This window comes from Vombatus ursinus, unplaced genomic scaffold (genome assembly GCF_900497805.2).
Source record: "Vombatus ursinus unplaced genomic scaffold, bare-nosed wombat genome assembly UNPS02013931.1, whole genome shotgun sequence".
NCBI lineage: Eukaryota > Metazoa > Chordata > Mammalia > Diprotodontia > Vombatidae > Vombatus > Vombatus ursinus.
In genome coordinates, this window is record NW_020953709.1 from 981002 (window position 1) to 1001291 (window position 20290).

The following is a 20290-nucleotide window of genomic DNA, read 5'->3' on the forward strand; positions in this document are numbered from 1 at the left end:
GCTCTGGCTGTGGAGTCAGGGAGTGTGCATGCAGGTGTGTATGTGCATGCATGTGTGTATGAATGTGTGCGTGCGTGTGTGTGTGCATGTGTAGATTTCTTGTTTCCCCTTCCCCACTGCCCACTCCCAGTTATGTTCCTAATACTTCTGCTATTCTATACTTTCAAGTTAAAGGATCATAGGTCTAGAGTTAGAAGAAATCTCATAAACCTCATTTTACAATTGAAGAAACTGAGGCTCAGTTTGCTCAAAGTCACCCAGGAAGTTAGAGTTAGAGGCAGAACTAGAATTCAGGGCCTCTGACTGCTGTGCCAGGCTTCCTTCCCCACCCCCACCCCCCCAGAACACTCATGGGCATGGGTGGGGAGGCTGAGCCGGGCCTCACCTGCCAGCACTGGTTCAAAGAGGAAAGTAAAGTGTGATATGAGGCCTGGGCTGCCCCAGCATCCTCTGGGGGCAAGGGTGTGCACTGGCCCCCTGTTCTGTAGTTCTATGATCTCTGAAGTGCCAGGTTGGTCATGAGGTGCCCCTTCTTTCTTCCCTCCCTGACCTGGGGACCCACCTGGCTCTCGGTTGTCAGGGGACCCCTGAGGGATCAGCTGGCCAGGTCCTGGGTCCTCCCATCCCGGGGCTCTCTGCATTTTAACCAGGGATTTTGGAAGGTTGAAAAGTCCTTCAGAGCCCACAGGAGATGAATTCCTAATGGTGGGGTCTCAGGCACTGGGAAGGAAGTGAGTAGGGTTGGGTGGAGGCTAGCCTGGTGCTAGTCAGAACCCACAGATTTTGGACCAAAGCATAGACTAGAGCATCATTGCTACAGGACCCAGGGTGCAAGTAAGTGCCATTAGTCTGATAAAGACCAGAGTGACTTTGTCTGACGCCGAACGTCCCCTCTAGAGGGAGACAAAGAGACGCAGAAAGAAACAGCGCAGAGGCAGAGGCAAGAAAAGCCAACAATGGTCTCCCCTTGACTTTCCCCACTCTGACCCTTTGCCCAGGCGGTGCCCTACTCCTGGCATGCACTCCGTCCCCCATCTCCACCAAATGGAAACCCCTCACATCCTTCAAGGCTCAACTTATGGGCCACAACCTGCAAGAAGTCTGCCCCGCTTCCCTGGTTTCTTCAGCCCCCTCCCAATGACTCTGTATTTACTTATCTGTGCAGGTGTTGTTTCCTGCTGATTCTAGGATGTAAGCTCCTGGGGGGCAGGGATTGTTTTCATTTTTGACTCGGTATTTCTGATGCCACGCTCAGTCTGTATTGGGTGCTTGCTGAATGGATGGATGGATGGATGGATGGATGGATGGATGGATGGAACAGAGAAGAAAAGGCAGAAACACAAATTATAGAAAGAGCCCTGGACTGGATGGATCAGGAAATCTAGATGGCTGAAAGATAACGAAGTAGAGCAGAAGAGAAAGTGAGATGGAGCTTGGACGAGTGGGTAGGAGTTTCTGGAACCGGCAAAGGAGGAAGGTGGGCGGGGAGAGGAGATCGGCTCCTTGGGGAGGGAGAATTGGCCGAGCATGGTGTAGTTAGTATCCCAAGCCCGCTGCCTGCCATAACCAAGCTTTTATTAAACATCTACTATGTGCTATGTCCCATGCTGGACAGTGGCGACACAGAGACCCCAAAAAGTAAACAATTCTATCTCAAAGAGCCCACATTCTGTTGGGGGAGAAGCCATGGACACACACACATATAAAAGGAATATATGCAGAATACAAGGTAGAGGGGGAGGGCATTAGCACTTGGGGGCATCAGGAAAAGCTTCTTTTAGCAGGAGAGACCAGTGACAACCTCAGGTGGGGACTCCTCATGTTGGCCTCATCCCCAGAGAGGACAGGGACCCTGGCACCAGACCCTGGGCAGCTGAGCCCAGCCTGCCTCTTGCCATACCCTGGCAGCCCCTGCCATGAACTGGTTTTCCAGATGGGCTGAGAGTTCCCAAGAATACACCTGCTGCCAGAGTGCGCCGTCCCACGACCAGCCTGCCCTTCCTTCCCTCGCCAGTTTTCCTGGTCCTGATGGGGCTCCCTGCACTGGGGAAGCAGCGCCTGAGCTCCCACATCCTCCCTGGCATGAAAGCTCTTTGGGCATAGACCCTGCCCCCTTACCAGGCTGTGAGATCCTCCAGACCAGGGACATTTTTAAGGAGTTCTGAGTTCTAGGATAGGTGCTGCCTCTAACTTGCTATCACACCAGATTTGGCCACCTCATTCCTTCAGGAAGAGCCTTGATTTCTCCTTCTGGGAAATATAAGGGGTTGGACTAGAAATCAAAAGCCCATCTCTTCGTGCCCACTCAGGTGTTCCCTGTTCTAGGTTCCCTCCAGGTTCTTCCCAATTCTGGCTTTCCCTGTTTTAAGGTCCAGCCGAGCGCTGACGTTCTTGTCCTTTTTAGCTCTGACATTTTCAGTTCTAAGGTCTTCTGACTGATACTCCCTGTTCTAAGCCCCCTACCAGATGACATTCTCTGTTCGAAGGTCCATCCCAGCCCTGACATTGGGTTCTGGGTTCTAAGGTTCCTCTACGTCCTGGCGCCCCAGCATTGGAGACAAAGATAAGAAACTCTTAAGATCATTCCTGCCCATGTAGAACGTGGCTCCAAGTGGTATTTCATGGACCTCTAGCGGGGGAAAGGACCTTACAGATGGGCTGGCCCAAGCCCTTTGTTTTCACAGAGGTAGATATCGAGGCAAAGAGAGCTCGGCACCATTTCCAGGGCCGCGTCTTGCCCCAGGCTATTTGGTAGCTGAGGAGCGGCAGCCTGCCCTGGGGCTGAGAGCTGGAAGAAGTCTTCTCCTGCCTGGACTTGACCCTTGCAGCCCCGCGCTGAGACCGATGGAGCCCGTGGGGGCCCCAGGCACGAGGTCTGCACTGATGGGGCCTTGGCGATGCTCCAGCACTCAGACTCCTGGGTATCTGCCCGGTGGGGCAATCCCCTTCTGAATGAAGCCTGGATTGAGCCAAGGCAGAGCCCTCACCGGGCATTCAGGCAGCAGGGACAGAGCGAGCCAGGGGAAGGGATGGGCCCTGTGTGCCACGGCAGGGCCCCTCCTGTGTGGGTGGTTGGGTCAGGGGAGTTGAAGCTGAGAGCCTGGGAGGCCAGGCCCCTTGCAAGGAGCTGCGGTAGAAAAGTTACAATTCAGGTGCTCAGCTTACTGAGGAGGGGGGAGAGTGCAGCGGGATCCACTGACGGCAGTGATGAGGTGTGGGCAGGATGGAACATGAAAAGGAGGGCAGAGGGAGGCGCGAGGGAGGGCAAGGAGCCCTGTGTGTCAGGGGACAGGACAGGAGAAGCAGCCAGCCTCGGAGTGGGGAGCACCAGAGAGGTAGGCTTGGAGGGAGGAAGGACCTGGGAGGCCACCTGATCTAAGCTCCTCCTTTTACAGCAGAGGAAGCTGAGGCTGGAGAGTTCTGAAGTGACTTGTCCAAGGCCAAGGCACTAAGCAGGCAGAGTTGGGAATTAGGCCCCGGCCCTCTCCCTACTTCCCAACCTAAGCTCTTTTCCCGGGGACAAGAAGCTCAGAACATTCCTGGTGCTGGACGCTGAGCCCCTTCCCGGCTCATCACAGGCTGACCGCCTTCCCACACGCGGCCAGGCAGCCCAGCCAGCCCCCAGCCGCAGGCCAGGAAGCCGTTTCAGGACATTCCGTATTCCCCTGTGTGGGCCTGGAGCACCCCCAGGCCATGGCTCCAGTGGCCTGCCCGATTCCCAGAGGTTACACACCACCACCAGACCTGGGCTTAACACAAAAGGTTGATTTTTATTGAGGAACAAGAATACCAGAATAAAATGGGCCTTTCATTCATTCCCAAAGCATTGCGGGGGGGGGGGGGGGGGGGGGGGGGGGAGAAAAAAAAAGCCTGGTTCTTGTCCCCGACGGCGCCCGCGGGGGGGGGGGGGGGGGGAAAGGGCTGGAGGAGGGGGGTAGGGGGTCAGGAAAGGTCCCTCCAAACATGAAGAACATTCAGTTCAGAACTACCACCAGAGACGAAGAGCCAGCCCCAACAGAGAAGCACCAGGATGGCTGGCTAGGAGACGGCGGGCTAGGAGATGGGGCTTTCTCCTGCCCACCACCCCCCACCCCAGGCTGCCACACACTGCGGACCTAAAACGCCACCTTCCCATTCCCTGGGAATAACTAATCTGTTAGCAGGTTAGAGACCTGGCTGTGGAGTATGGTGATGCCAGGCCCTCCTCCCGCCCCCTGAGCTCCCGCCTGGACCCTTAGCTGCATCTTCCCTTCCCCAACCCTCACCTTCTCAGACCTGTCCTTCTCCAGGGCAAACTCCTTCCCTCACTTTCTCCTTCCCAACCTTTAATCATTTCTCGGGTTCCTTCCCTTCTCCTCCTCCAAACCTCCGGGTCACTCAGGGCCCTCTGCCGATCTAAGACTCAAGGCTCACGTCCACATTGCCATCTCCAACCAGACTGCCCCCTCCAGCGGGCTCAGGGACATTGGGGGTGCGGGAGTAGGGCAGTGCTGGACAAGGATGATTTTCCTGGGAGCCCCAAGGACCCCTCCATTGACAACAGCATACATTCTAATCCAGTTAAGACTTTTAAAGGGAGTGCTGTGGACAGTGAATACTTCTAACCACCATCCCACACCTTTGGAATGGGGGGTCATGGGGATGTGACCAGTCTAAATCTAGTTCTTGCACTCAACCTGAAAACAGTTATCAGTGCAGATGAGTAGAGGATAAAGAGCCCTCAGTGGTCCCACAAGATAGAAGCTGGTGAATCTCACACATCCTGCTCTAGGGGTAGCAAGCAGAATCGGGCATTTCTAAGGCTGAGAAGGGGAGCTATTGTAGGATTGGCCAAATCCTGCCCAGTGGGGGAGGGGAAGAAGGGGGGACAGAGAATCCCTCGGCAAGCATCACTCCTTACCCTTATTGGGGCTTCCTCAAAATCCAAAGCTAGAAGCCGTCCATCCCCACCGCCCAAAGCTTCATCTTCCCCCTGAGTTTCATCTGAGAGGGACTGGCCCCAGAGCCAAAGATGTCCTTTCCTGGGGCTCCTCTGAGCTGCCCGGTTTAACACTAAGCAAAACGAGAGCTCTCCCAGGACCAAGAAGGCTGTGGTCTAGGAAGGGCAGACACCAAGGCTGGAAAGAGGGCCCACGAGAGGAGACAGATCCTGCTGGTGTTTGTAGAGGTCCTGGACACTGGACACCAGCAATCCAGTCCACTCCCCTCATTTTACAGAGAGGGGAAAGTGAGGCCCCAAAAGAAGTCTGAAAAGCCCCCATTGGCAGTGGTCCTGGATGTACAAGGGTGGCCCGAGGGATAATCTAACCACTGCCCAGCCCTATGACAGGATCAGAGGGAATGTTTGTCCTCTGGACTCCCTGCTGTGAAGAAGCCCCTCCCAGCGTCAGGGTCAAAGAAGGAGATCGTGGAGAATTTCCTTCCAAAATCTTAAGGCCACTGTGATGTGTGCCTGAGAGAGGTGGCCTGAGGCCAAAAGTTGTTCCTCCAAAGAGAAGGCAGCTCGGTCTAGTAGAAATAGCAACAGATTTGGGGCCAGACAACACGGGTTGGACGCTCTGCTGCACGCCTCACTACCTGCAGGATCTCAGGCGAGCCTTTCTGAGTCTCAGTTTCCCCGTCTGGAAAAGGAGGCGAGTGTGGACTCTCTAATCCCTACGGTCACCCTCCCCCTCTGGTCTCCTAAATCGATGTTCCCACAATCAGGTACTGAGCCCTAACGCTGTGCTGGGGGTGCCAAGCACGGGGGTGGGGGCAGGTGAACCCCTCTGACTTCCAGGCTGGGACGCGCCTGAAGGGAAGGCAGAAAACCCTCCAGAGACATTCAAAGAAGGCAGGATGGACGGCTGCCTCAGTTGCCCATTTGTTCTGGGCAGTCTCTGGTCCCAGCGACAGTCTCAAAAGGCAACCTGAGAGAAGGGCCCTAGGACTAACGAATTGGGGCCAGGGGATGCTGGGTAGCTCCGTGCAGGGGTATGTCCGCGGAGTTTTAACTTTTGGACCCGCTCCGAGCCAGGGCCGCTCTCGGGAGGAAAGGCGGTACCAGGTGTTTCTAATCTGAAACCAGGCTGAGCTGGTCACAGGATCACAGGGTTTTTCCCCTCACTCGACAGAAGAAAACGAAGCCCAAACTGCTTTGTCAATGTCGTACGGTAGTGAGTCACTGAGCCGGGATCTGAACCCGGGTCTCCTGATACCGCATCTGGTGTTCTTCCAGCCACTCCAGGCTGATCCTCTGAGGCAGGCCTCCAAAGGCTCTGGGCCTCAGAACCACCCACATTTCTGGACAAATCAGCAGGCAGTTTGTAAGCCGCCCAGGCTCGGTGTGAAACGGCCAGTGGGGCTGAGGGCTGAGGGTCTCTCCCGGCTAGGCAGGCCCCAAGGAGCAGGTCTGAGCTCTAGTGATTATCACAGCCTCCCAGGGGGTGCAGAGAGGGTCGGGCCAAGGCCCAGAGGCTAGGCCAGCAGCTGGCAGAGGCCTGCCACCCTGACGACAGGCAGGGGCATGGGGGGAACCGGTGACTGAGGACAACACGCACCAGCTCCGTCTTTCCCTCGGGAAAGAGAGAGCTGGGAGTCGCAGCAGGGTGAAGAAGGAGGGCAGCCTGACCTGTGAAGGCCAGAAGCAGAAGCCAGGCTTGGAATGTGATGAGGGAGATCAACATTTAGGCTTGGATCCTAGAGACTCCAACACCCCAAGGGCCCACCATGTGTCCCGACCGCTACACCCCCATCCCCTGAAAAGAACCGAGTCAGATCAGATGGCAGGAAACTGGAGAAGGGGATTGTGCTCTGGGGGGAAGGGGGCGTGAGAGAGAGAGAGACAGAGAGACAGAGAGAGAGAGACAGACAGACAGAGAGAGACAGAGAGAGAGACAGAGACAGACAGAGAGACAGAGAGAGAGAGAGACAGACAGAGACAGAGAGAGACAGAGACAGAGACAGAGAGAGAGAGAGAGACAGAGAGAGACACAGACAGAGAGAGACAGAGAGACAGAAAGAGAGACAGACAGAGACAGACAGAGAGAGAGACAGAGAGAGGGAGACAGAGAGACAGAGAGAGAGACAGAGAGAGAGACACAGACAGAGACAGAGAGAGAGAGAGAGACAGTGAGAGACAGAGAGAGGCAGAGACAGCGGAGAGGAGGGAGGCGGAGAGACAAGACAGAAGGAGTGTCGAAGGGGGCCCCCGCGGAGGCTTCCTGAAGTGGCCCTGCGCCCTCTTGGAGGAGCCTGGTTCCCCCTAACCCAGACGTGCTGCTCAGTCCCTGCCTCCCTTCCCCACAGGTCCCTAAGGGGGGTGGGCTTCATTTGTGGAGGTAAGCATCCAACCAGAGGTCTCCTGACTTCTTCAAGGACCTGTGGAGAGGAAGAGGAGGCTCTTAGGGTCATGGACGTCAGGAAACTTGGAGGGCATCTAGTCCAATGTTTTCATGTCCCAGATGGGGAAACCGAGGCCCAGGGTGGGCAGCATGGGGTGTGCCCTGGGTTTGAGTCCCAGCTCTGGTCCCAATGAGCTGTGTGACCTTGGGAAAGCCCCTCACCTCGATGGGCCTCATTTTCCCCATCTGTAAAGTGTGGGAGTTGGGCCACACGTGTAGGTCACTGAAGCGTCTGAGGCCCTCGATTCCCTGGTGAAGGGTCAGGATTAGAATCCAGGTCTTCCTGGCTGCCTAGCCCTTCATTCCCAGACAGAACAGCCTCCTCTCCCCACCCTCTCACGACCCCGAGGTTCTGGCCACGGACCCAGATCTCCATGAGGTGCTCCCCCTCCCCCCTCCCCGGGCAGTCCCGCCCCACCTGCCAGCCCTTACCCCACGATGTCCAGGAGGGCTCTCATGAGGGGCTTCTCTTGGTAAAGGATGCCATGCTTTGCACACAGAGACTTCACCAGGGGGGCGACCTTGTGGTAATTGTGACGTGGCATGGTGGGGAAGAGACTGGGGCAGGGGCAGGGAAAGAGGAGGTGAGCAAGGCCTAGAGGGAGACCATCTGGGCCCAGCCCTTCCCTCTGCAGATGAAGAAACTGATGATCAGAGAGGACCAGCGAGGAACTCAGCCACCTAGCCAGTCTATGGTAGGGTGGGAACCTGAACCCGGATCCTCTGCTTCCCCGCTCAGCGGAGCTCCTGGCTGGGAAGGACATGGGCAAAGAGAAGTCCCAGCGAAGGGGCTCCCCTCCACCCGTGCAGACCAGCATCTGCTCTGCATTGGATCATCTTAGAAAGGGACCTGGAACATCGAGCGGGGAAGTGACTTGCCCAGGATCGCACAGTCAGAATGTGTATCAGGGGCAAGATCTGAACCCAGGGCTTTCTGCCTCCAAGACTGGTTCTCTATCCGAGGCCACCGCTGCCTCTCAACGGTGCAACGGCAGCTTCCCTGTGTCCATGACGGGGCCAGGGCTGAGGATGAACGCGCCGTGGCACATTTAAGTGTCCGCCACGTGCCAGGCGTGGTGTCAGGGACGCGGACCAAGTGCCTTTGCATTGGCAGGGCCCTCCTCCTCCTCTTCGATCTCGGGCTTGCCCCTCCCCAGACGTCCGGCCACCACCACCCCACGCCCTCCCCGGCCTGCGCCCGGACTCACTGATGCTCAATCTGGAAGTTGAGGTGGCCGCTGAACCAGTCGTTGAAGAAGGACTGTTCCACGTTGCAGGTGGCTGAGAGCTGCCAGGGAGAGGGAGGATTGGAGACGAGGAAGGAGCCGATATCTTGGGGGCAGCCTGGCTCCTTGGGCCGGGTTGGGGATCGCCCACCTTCATCCATCCCATCAACCCCAGCGTCAAAGCTGGAAGGGACCCACAAGGCGGCCCCTCAATGGCGCCCCCAACAAATCGCCATCCAAGCATGGCTGGAAGACCCCTGGGACAGGGAACTCACTACCTCCAGAGAGAATGAAGAAATTTCCCCTTGGGTCAGTCTAAATCTGTCTCTTTGTCACTTGTCATCACTACATCCAGTTCTGCCTTGGGTGACCAAGAGAAGGAAGCTAATCCCTTTTCCCCAAGACAGCACTTTATGATTACTATGTACCTCATAAATAATCCACCTAACAAATAATATCGTTATTAACTCCCTCACGCCCCACCCGACTCCTTTCTTCCAGTTAAGAGGAGAATATCCTGTGTTCCTCCCAGCCATCCCGGTGGCGGTGGCGTGCCCCGGTCCAGTTTCCCCACCACCCTGGGTGGTCTGCTCTCCCTGAAGCCGAACCTCTATCCCAGATTCTATTGCTCCACCCACAAGGCATATAGAGCCCCCATCGGTGGAGCTCCATTCATTTCCTCAGTAGACCCAGCTAAGGAAAACTTGAGTCGATAGGTTCAAGTTGTCATCGGCCAGATGTCATCTCATTCCTCGTGAGCTCACATCCCCCAATGATGAAAGGGAAGACAACCCCTGATCCTCTTCCCACCTCCCCCCGGCACAGCCCTCACCTGGCTACTGAGCCAGTCTTGGTATTTCTCCCGATCGATGTTCATAGGAATATGATTCATCTGTGTGACCCACACAAACCAGTGGCTCTCCAGGAACCTGGGAGAGAACACCAGGACAGCCCTGAGCGTCTGCACACACCCAGGGTCCCCTGGAGCTTCTAAAGGCCTGACAACCTGGGCACGAAGGAGGGCAGTGCCTCCATTACTCCCTGGGGCCGCCCACCTCATGCCAGGAGAGCAATGGAAGGTCAGTGTCCCAGTGGCGACCAGCAGGAGGGTCTGCTGGAGCGCCTGGAGGTCTCGGCCAGTAGATGTTTCACCACGTGGCTCTATGCCCCAAGTAGGCACGGTGACAAGCAGGCAATGGGCATCTGGGCATGGTCTACATTGTCAGGGGGAGCAGCAAGGCTGAGACCACGGCGTAGCACTTTTTAATCTGGACGTGTTGCCTTGACGCTGGCCTGAACTCCCTGCACACTGCTTGGTCAAGGGTCTGTGATACTAGGGCAGTCTTCGCTCCCTCCAAGAGCCAAGGGGAGGGGACCCCTGAGCTCTCCTGTGAGGCTCTGAGGCCTTTAAAATGACCCTTGGGCCGGGGGGGCGGGTAGTCGAAACAAGCTTTGGCCCTTGTCCCCAAGGATGAATTGGCACAGCCTGGCTACCTGATAAAGTTGAGGAAACAGAGGGATCCCAGGACTCCATAGAAAGGGATGTAGGTGATGAAGAACCGCGTGTAGTAACTGATGGCCCAGGCCAAATCCTAGGGAGAGAGACAAGAGCTTAGACACTAGGCCTCACACTGCTGGATGCTCTGTGGCCCCCACAGTGTGTGTGTGAGTGTGTGTGTGTGCATGTGTGCACACGCGTATGTGTGCATGTGTGTGTACACGCATGTGCACATGTGTGTGCCTGCGCGTGTGAGTGAGCGTGCATGTGTGTGTGTGTGAGCATGCATGCATGTGTGTGTGTGCGCGCGCGCATGCGCACAGAGGATCAGAGGCCAGAGCCAAAAGGACCCCCAGAGGCCTCCTCGTTTTATGCAGGGGAGGGCGAGAGGGAGACTGGAGCCAGGAGACTTGCCCAAGAGTCCGTCAGTGGCCAAGGGAGGATTAGAACTCAGGTCCCTTGCCTCCAAGGCCAACGCTCCTTCCTGCCTGCCTGTGGCAGAAAGCTCCACAGAGGCGGGAGTGCAGAAAGAGCCACGTGTGTTCAGGCATGCCGACGTGTCGCAGGCTCCTTTTTATTAAGGGAGGGAGTCCACAGAGTGTGAGGGTGGGGCACTGGGTTCTGGAAGCCCGCCCTGCTGGACCCACCCTCCTTGATCTCATCCCTCCTCGGCCCTGGGGGCGTCAGTCCTGGCCCCAGCACCAGGGGCTCCTTCCCTGCCCCCTAGCTTACCTTAAGCCACACAGCCTTGACTTTGGGGCCCTTCCCCTTTATTTCACTAGCCAAGGGAACTCCCAGATGAGGAGACTCCCTCCAGTAATACAGAGGGGCAGCTTGTCGATGCCTCAGGGGTCTTAAGAGAGCTGCCTGAGTCACTGAGAGGTAAAGGACGGGTCAGAGGTCAGCTGCCCTGTTGACCCCATGCCGGCCCCGCAAAGGAGACCGCAGGACTGAACAGAGGTGGACCCAAAGAAGGATGGATTCCCTTGGGAATTTGCAACAATGCCAGAGGCAAAGGTGCTGGGTGTAGGGTCAGAGGGCCGGGGTTCGAATCCTGGCTTGGCCCTTAACAACCTGTGTGAATTTGCGTGACTCCCTCGACCTCCCCGGAGCTCAGTTTCCTGAATGGGGGGCTAGGACGAGAAGCCTTTAAGGTTCCGCCTCCCAGCTGTACATGTGAGCCCAAGGCCAATCACCTCCCACCCCCGTAGGAGCCGAGTAACTCAGAGACCGGACGTCCAGCTCACTACCTGCACTGGCCTCTGCCCTGGGCTCCCCCCGGGTCTCCCCAAAGGCCTGGCACCCAGTGCCACCCCCCGGATCTGGGGTCACGTGACTCACCACCCAGTCTTTGCGCACAATCATGGTCATGATGATCTGGAACTGGAAGTACATTGGGATGAGTAATGGTGGCCCGACTGTGGGAGGAAGAGAGGAGATGTTGAGAAGGAGCGGGGGCTGGGAGGGCAGGGGCGTGGCCCCCAGCCCCTTCTGTGTGCCCTACGGCTCGGTCATGCACCCTGGGGCTGCGGGGAGGGGGCTGGGGTGACTTCGCTGACCGTGGCCGTTATTATATCACGCTGAGGGCACGTGGGAGTCATGGTGGAGAGGACCCCACGATGGCTTAGGAGGTGAGAGGCCGGAGCCTGCTACAGCTCGGCCCCGAACCACCCGAGTGACCACGGACATAGCTGTCCTCTCTCTGGGCCTCAGTTTCCTCATCCATAAAAGAAGTGAGCAGGCCGCACAGCTTGGTGGGAAGCGTATTGAACGTGGGGCCCGAGCTCAGCTGTGGGGTCATTGGCAGGTCACTGAACCTCTGTGGGACTCAGTTTCCTCATCCACAAAACGAGTGAGTTCATAGGTTGGTATGGCGAGAAGTGCATTAAGAATTGGAGTCAAAGAATCTGGGTTGGGCCCCAGGCTCTGCGTTTTATCTGCTGGACGAAGGACAAATGACTTTATTTTTTATTTATTTAAAGGGCCTCTATTTCTTCATCTCTAAAATGGGAATAAAATAAAGATCTCTCTCATAGAGGTGTTCTGGGGAAAGGAGGAAAGGGTGGAGCTGAGCCTGGAGTCTGGAAGATCTGAGTTCCTTTCTAGCTTTAGACAATTTACTAGCTGGGTGACCCAAGGCTGGACATCTGCCTGCCTCAGTTTCCTCATCTGTAAAATGGGGATGACAGCATTGACCTCCCAGCGTTGCCGTGAGGATACAGTAAGTTAATGTCTATAAAGCACTTTGCCGACCTTAAAGCACCTTATAAATGCTGGATGTTATAAGTTATCCTCATAATTAGATGGAATCTCCGTTGATTAATTTCAATATTATAATATCAATTCTAGTAATGATTAGCACATTATTTATTATTAGATGGGAGCTCCTTTTATTAGGTTTCTCTCCAGTTATTAATATTATAACAATGGGGTATCGATTATGGTTATTAATACCATATTAATTATAACAGCCTATTGTTATATAGTGACTCCAGTGATCCACAGTGTAATATTAATTAGATTATTATGATATGATGATAGATAATTATTAGATGAGATGTCTAGTTATTAATTTAATTATAATTATTATAATACAACAATATAATATATGCTAATTATTAGCATATCAATATTATTCAATGAGAGCTCTGATTATATTAATCATAATCATTACAACAATATACAATCATTATCAGATGGGGTCTATGGTTGTTATTCCCCTCCTCCTCCTCCAGCTCTAGCATCCTACGACCTGTTGACTCTTCTCAGCACTTCACCAGCAAGGGAGGGGCAGAGGCAGCTCTCCCAGGGCTGCTGAGGGTCTGGGGCCTGGGGCAGGGTTCGGGTGGGTAGCCCTGGACCGGCCACTGTACTCACTTAAAAAGAAGTACTGATGCTGGTGGTTGTAAGGCAGGTATTTCAGTTTCTTCTTGCCGTACTGGAGGAGAGAAGGGAAATCGTTCAGAAGTGTCTGGACTGCTGACCCTGGCCTGGGGAGAGCCCAGCCATGGGGCCGGCAGGCAGGGAGGAGTCTGGGGGCAAGAGTGGGAGGTATCACCTCAAGTGACAGGAATCCCAAGTGATCCCAAGAAGCCAGAAAGAGGGGCCAAATTTCCCAAGATGACATTTAATGAAGATAAATGTAAAGTTCTACACTTGGAATAAACAATCAATTTCAGAAGGCCAGGATTGAGGATTAGAACTTACCTGAGCTCACTCATGAGCGCCTGGTATGGCAGACAATTGGTCAACAAGCCTTTATTAAGTCCCTACAATGTGCCAGGCACCATGCTAAGCCAAGCTTGGCCCTAACGCTACCATATCTGCATTGGTAGGACAGTGCCTGGATAAAAAGCTGGTCTGGCTTGGGGCCCTGCTAAGGGAAGGAAGCCAGATGGACAATGTGGGCCATTGGCCCACATGTTACACCCAGCAGGGGAGTGGCCCTAATAAGAAAGACCCTCAGGCAGGGATGTCAGTGGGGGTGAACCCACCCACATGGAATACTCTGTCTCCTGCCCTTGTCATCGAAGGAATGCATTGCATCAGGCCCAGGGCCAGTCCTGGCGCACCTGTTTGGGTGCACGTAACTGATCTGGCTGGCTTTCATGCCTGGACAAAGGACACAGGTGGAAAGGAGCATTTTGGCACCAAAAGGCCCAAGAGGAGGCGGGCCCACCTTGCTGCCAAGGGCTGGCAAGGGTCAAAGTGGGGTTGGGGCAATAGCCTTGGCAAAACGCTGACTCCACCTGGGACTTCTGGGACTCGCTTATCTCTGAACCAAGTAAGCACCAATGGGCTGAGCCCAACCTGTGGCTGGAAGTCCTGGGCAGCCCAAGTGGCCAGCAAAATCCTCAACGGCCTCTGCAACCCTGGACACTGGAACACTGGATAGGCCTCCCGGGCCTGGAGAACAAGGACCACAAGGGACAAGAGCTATCGTAATAGCTCATCCAAAGACCCCCCAACCCAACAGTCCATCTCTCAACTCCTTGTCTTCACATTGGCTGTCCTCCATACCTGGAATGCCTTCCCTTGCCTGCCTTCACCTCCCGGTTTCCTTCAAGACTCAGTTCGAATCCCACCTAATGAAAGAGGCCTTTCCAGGTGCCCCAAGACTAAGGCCTTCCCTCCAAGACTTCCTTCCATCTGCTCAGAAAAATGTATCTGGTATGCACAGAGTGGTTTACGCTCTCTCCCCCATTAGAATGGAAGCTCCTTGAGGGCAGGAACTGTCTTTTGCCTTTCTTTGATATCCCCAATGGTTAGCACAGCACTTGGCATACAGTAAGTGCTTAATAAATGTGTGCTGATTGGCTTGAATGGGATTGAGTACTGTTGTCTAAGAAGTGATGAAGAAAATGAAGAATTCAGAGAAGCAAGAGGAGACATCTCTGAACTGATGCAAAGCGAAGGAAGAAGAACCAGGAAAACAACATATACAATGACTACAACACTTCAAAGAGAACCACAAACCCGTTGAATAATGTGTCGTTCCAGTGACCAAGCCGGTTGAAAAGAAATGGGGAAAGAGGCGCTTCCCTTTTTTCTCTGCATAAGTGGGGGGCACCTGGGGGTCTGGAACACGGCCTGTGCTGCCAGACGCAGTGGATGAGGTCAGTTGCTGAGCTTTGCTGAACTACATCTCGCCCTTCACCCCTTACTCCCTTTCTTTTTTCAATTCATCATGACGGGGGAGGAGAAGGGAAATGGAAATGGAATATTATACATATATATGTATGTATAAACATTTTAAAGCCCTGTTTAGCAGTTCCATGATTGATCTGGAAGACTAAAGCTTCTGGACCAAGGGGATGGAGAGACAGCCAGAGCCCAATTCCCACCCGTCCCACTGGGGCGGGGGGAGCAAGCCCCACCTCCCCCCAGAGGCCATGTCCGAGTTGGATAACATTGCCAAGTCCCTTCAACACCTGCCCTGCACGGACTCTCCATTCTGGCAAACTGGCCTACATTTGCACTTGCCTGAACTTGGCATTCTATCTCCTACCTTCACCACCTGCCTTCCTCAAACATACACGGTGCTTCATAAGTGTTATTGATTGACAGACTGATCGATCAAAGCTCAGCTCTGCCATTTACCGTCCCTGGGTCTTTAAGCCAAGTTCCTTCATTTTTCTAGGTCTCAGTCTTCTCCTGCCAGACTCCATCCTCATACTTTCCTCCAAGTCTGTCCCTTCCCTTTCCCTCTGGGCTGCCCTTGAGTTCAGGCCACCAGGACCAGCCACCCAGATAACTCTAACAGCCCTGGAGCAAATTCCTGCCCCACCCCACCCCCATCAGTCTTTCAGCATCCCAAGATTTAACATTCCTTAGGCATGGGCCTAATCACAAGATGTTAGAAAATCTCAGAGGTCAACCCCATCATTTTACAGAGAGGACAGCTGGGCCCCAGAGAGGGGAAGGGAATTGGCCAAGCTCACACAGCCAGAAAGTGGTAGAATGAGGATTCAAACCTAGGACCCCCCACCCCAATGCCAGAGCTAGAGTTATTTCCACTGCCCCCTCCTAAAGCGCGTCACCACCACCTCTGGCCAAGGCCAGGCAGCCAGATCTTCCACATTAGCACATCGGTCCTAAATTCCAACACTGACATCAGGATTTCACAGTATTTAACAGGTTTAATCCTACCAGGGAGGGTAGTAAGGATGTGGGGGGGGGGACAACAGAATCAGAGATTTAGAGCCAGAAGAGACCTTCAAAATGTCCACCACTCTCGTTTTACAGAAAAGGAAATCGAGGCCCAGAGAAACAGGCCACTCACCCAAGGTCACACAGACAGTAAGATTTGAACCTCAAATCCTCATTCTTTCCACCATATCCCACTACCTGTCACTGATCACCCTTACAATAAGATCCTATTGAGCAGACAACCCCTATGCTATCACCTGGGCAAATCCCTTACTGACTGAGCCTCAGTTTTCTCCTCTGTTAAAAAGAGGGGTTTAGACTAGATGATCTCAGAGGCCCCTTCCAGGAGGAGGAAATCCAATGCTCCTTGTAGTTCTCATGATGCGTCTCTCTCCCCCTCCACCTCCCCCTCCCCTGGCAATTGCCCACCAGGTAAAGGACACATTCTTTAATCTGGCATTCAAGACCCCTCACTACCTTTCCATCTTCATCTTCATCATTTCCTATCCCTTCATCCTCCTCCATCTAAGCTGGGTCAGGATCACCCTGGGACCACCCATCCTCTTCCTTCATTCCCACCCAACTTGTTAGTCCCAACTCCAACACTGCCCCATTTCCTTAGTCCCAAGCCTTGGGGTGAATTCTGCCTCATAGACTTACAAGCTGGGTGACCATGGGGGAGACCTCTCTGTGGGAATGTGAAACAACAGACCGGACTCAATGATCTCTGAGATTTCTTCTAGCTCTCAATCCGTGACCCAGGGCTGCTCTTAAACCCTAACCTGTATTGTGCTCATTTGTTGGGAGGCCATAATCCTTCTGGCTAGGCAGAGCCCCATAAAAGAAGGGGCCACATCCCCTCAATTCCCCAGTTCTGCCCCCTGGGAACTGAACCCACAGCAGGTGCTTGAGAAATGTTTATGGAATTGATGAATAAGTGAATAGCTACCTACAGTAGGCACTGGCCCCTGAGGCCAGGCTTCATTTGGGGGACAACACAGCCCTGCTCAGACAGAGACCCCTCCCACCCCAGAAGTGGAACAGGACGCCTTTTGTTTCTGCAAAGAGGATTTCTGTGAAACTGTCCACTGCAGCAAAGCTGGGAGTAATCCTGTTGCTAACGGCAACCCGATTATAATTCAAAACCCTGGCACTGAAGACAAGACTGTGCAAGACGAGATGTCCCAGAGGCCTGCCCGACCCCATCTTCCTCAGACTCAGAGCTGGGGGGACCCCTGGGGTTGCTGAGTCCAGCCCCCTCCATTTACAGAGGGGGAAACTGAGGCCCAGAGAGGGCAGGTGACTTGTCTACTCGTTAGAAAGAGGAAGAGTTGATCCAATTCCAGGCCTTCTAATTCAAAATGCACTATTCTTTGGGGAGGAGAGAGAGAGAGAGAGAGAGAGAAGAAAGAGGAAAAGGAGAGAGAGGAAAGAGGAAAAGGAGAGAGAGAGAGGAAAGAGGAAAAGGAGAGAGAGGAGAAAGGAGGGAGGGAGAGAGAGGAGAGAGGAGGGAGGGAGAGAGAGAGAGAGAGGAAAGAGGGAGGGAGAAAGAGGAGAGAGGAGGGAGGGAGGGAGAGAGAGGAGAGAGGAAAGAGGGAAGGAGAGAGAGAAAGAGAGGAAAGAGGGAGGGAGAGAGAGAGACAGAGAGAGAGAAAGAGCGTGAGGAGGAAGCGTGCAAGTGAGCACAGGGGGAGAGAAAGAAACAGACACAGATAGAGGAGAGAGAGACAGAGAGGAAACAGAGACAGAGAGATGGACAGAAAGAGAGGGGGGTGGAGAGAGAGAGGGAGAGGCGACAGAAAGAGACAAGAGCAGAGGAGACAAAGAGAGACAGAAAGTGACAGAGACAGAGATAGAGGAGACACACAGAGAGAGTCAGAGGGACAGACAAAGAGGAAAGAGAGACAGTTGCATTCAGGTGTTTCTTCTCTGCCTCCAGGAAGGGTTTGCTCTTTCCCCAGGGAAAATTAAAAAAACACTCCACAGTACCAGTTCTTAGGAGCACAGGCCTGGTGCTGCAAAGAGCTCAGAGTTCATCTAGGCCAACCCTTTCATTTTAGAGAAGGGGAAACTGAGGCCCAGGGAAGTAAGTGACTTTTCGAGGCCACACATCAGAGACAGAATTTGAACCCAAGCCAACCTAGAGTTACAAAGTTAGAGTTACAAAGCCCCTCAGAGGTCATCAGCTCCAACCTTCTCATTTCTACGCATCAGGAAGCTGAAGCCCAGGGAACGAAGTGCCTCACCCAAGAAGCATCACAGCTGCATCTCAGGCTCACAGACAGTGAGTTGTTTCATATTTGGGCGAGCCTCACAACCCCCTGAGGGAACTCTAAGCCCTAATCTGCAGACTCTAATCACTCCCTTTATCTACATATCCCACATATCCCACATCTACATTCATAAAACTCAGTGCGGGCTGACAAGGAGGGGCAGGAAGGGAGATTCCCGTCTAGCAGGCTGGCAAGAAGAGAGCTGTCTTTGTGGGTGTTTGTGGCAAAGGGATTACACTGCTGTGCCTGGCCCTAGAGGGCAAAACCAGGAGCCTTTCCAGGCTCCTCACACCTCACTACCACCCCGAGAACTCTGTGATCCAGTGACACCAGCCTCCTTGTCTCTCCTCACACATGACTGTCCTCCCAACTCCGGGCATGTCCCCTCCTCAAATGTTCTCCTCCCTCTCCCCCTCCTCCTTCCCTTCCCCCCCTCCTCCTTCTCCCCTCCCCCTCCTCTGGGCCTCCTGGCTTCCTTCAAGTCCCAGATAAAATCCCACTTTCTACAAGAAGCTTTTCCTGCCTCCTTAGTGCCCATTATCCTCCTTCTGAGATTGCCTCTAATTTATCCTGCACATATGCTATATGTGAAAAGCTGGTTTTTCGTCGTCTCTCCCCTGTAGGAGGGTGAGCTCCTCAGGAACAAGGGCCACATCTTTGCCTTAGTTCATGTCATGGGCCCTGACTTGGCTTGGCCATAGAGGAAAGTTGGAAAGAGGCAAGTTTAGGCTGGATACTGGGAAACATCTGCTGACCATGACAGCTGTCCCAGAGTAAAAGGGGATGCCTCACAGGGGTGCGTCTCTCCTTCCTGGAGGCCTTCAAGCAGACAGGGGTGACCACTTGTCACCATGTTGGAGAAGACCTCTGCATTCAGGCATGAGTTAGATAAGGTGACCTCTGAAGTCTCTTCCAATGCCCAGATTCCACAAATGAGATCTGTACTTCCCTAGGAACTGATGAATACCTCTGCCTACGGTGGACAGAGCCTTGGACTTGGGAGCTGGGAAGACCTGGGGTCAAGCCCTTCCTCAGACACTTGGATTTAAGTGGGGAGGCATCTCAGCGATCCTCTAACCCAACTCCACTCATTTTACAGATGAGGAAACTGAGGCTCATTAAGGGCCATGGAGCCAGTGTCAGACTGAGATTTGAACCCAAGCCTTCCTGATTCCCAAGTTCAAAGGCTCATCTCAAGATGAGGTAGGTTGGTCCTTCCCCGGATCCCCCATTTCTGGGCTATCCTCACAACTCAGAGGGACTCCCTCCCTCCTCCTCCTCTTACCTCCACCGGCTGCCACTCGCCCAGGACAAAGACATGGAGCATGTTCACATCGGGGTCCTTCTGGAAGATGTTGGGCTTGGCGTGGTGCTGGAAGTGCCGATGATTCCACCAGTTGGCTGAGGCTCCCTGGGGGGGAAGGAGAGGGGATGGGGCTGATGAGCTCTGGGACCTGATGCTGGCAGGCGCCTGGAGCCCTGGGAACCCATGCATCCTGAGCGCTGGTGCCAGGGAAGTGCAACACACAGGGGCAGACAGCCAGATCAATGAAAAGAGGGGTGGGGGCGTGACCTCATGCAGAGTGACATAAAGAGAACCCACTATACACCATGTCCGGAAGAATGTCCTTAGAAGATAAGTCACTATAAGGAAGTCACATTGAGCAATAAGAAACCGGCTACAGATCATGAAACATACCTCTCCAGTCTTAAGAGAGAGGTGAAGGCTATCGGGGCAGGATGCCCGATACACTACCAGATTCAGTTACTGCATCCCCTGTTTTTGCTTAAATGTTTTTCTTTGCTACAAGGGAGGGGTTAAGCTGGGGAGGAGGGGGATGGGTGAGAGGGAAGAGAGGTAATTCCGGAAATCATGGATACCTAAAACAAAAGGCATCAGTAAAAAATGCTTTTTTTCTTGAAGTGGAAAGGGATGTCTGTCAATAGAAAATGGGTCAACTGCATGATTTGGGTAAGTCATTTCTTTCCTCTTCTGTAAGAAGATGATGGGATTAGGCAGTCTCTCTTCCAGCTGTGATATTTTATAGACCAGATAATTCATAAAGTTCTTTCCAGTTCTAAATCCAGGAAAGATCATAACGCAGTGAGAAGAGGCCTCAGAGGCTGTTTAATCATTTTACGGAGCATGAAACTGAGGCCCAGAAAAGTTAAATTAATTGCCCAGGATCACACAGCTGGTAAGTGTCTGGGGCAGAATTCCATCCCAAGACTTCCCGGGCTCTACAAGAAAGTATCAAATAA

At 53.7% G+C, this 20290-nt stretch overlaps 1 protein-coding gene across 2 annotated transcripts in view; it reads right to left on the reverse strand.

Moving 5' to 3' along the window:
* Positions 1-7095: 7095 nt before the first annotated feature.
* The window catches only part of FADS2 (fatty acid desaturase 2), a 36224-nt gene continuing 23029 nt past the window's right edge, over positions 7096-20290 (reverse strand). Inside the window, exons 5-13 of one of the 2 annotated variants that reach the window (XM_027858792.1) lie at positions 19314-19439; positions 12984-13044; positions 11448-11524; positions 10103-10200; positions 9441-9537; positions 8591-8670; positions 7815-7940; positions 7545-7631; positions 7096-7359 (exon numbers count right to left, since the gene is read on the reverse strand). In XM_027858792.1, the coding sequence (XP_027714593.1) occupies positions 7556-7631; positions 7815-7940; positions 8591-8670; positions 9441-9537; positions 10103-10200; positions 11448-11524; positions 12984-13044; positions 19314-19439 (741 nt within the window). In that variant the 3' untranslated portion in view covers positions 7096-7359; positions 7545-7555. The remainder of the gene's footprint in view (positions 7360-7544; positions 7632-7814; positions 7941-8590; positions 8671-9440; positions 9538-10102; positions 10201-11447; positions 11525-12983; positions 13045-19313; positions 19440-20290) is intronic. The other variant, XM_027858794.1, reaches the window with a different exon arrangement.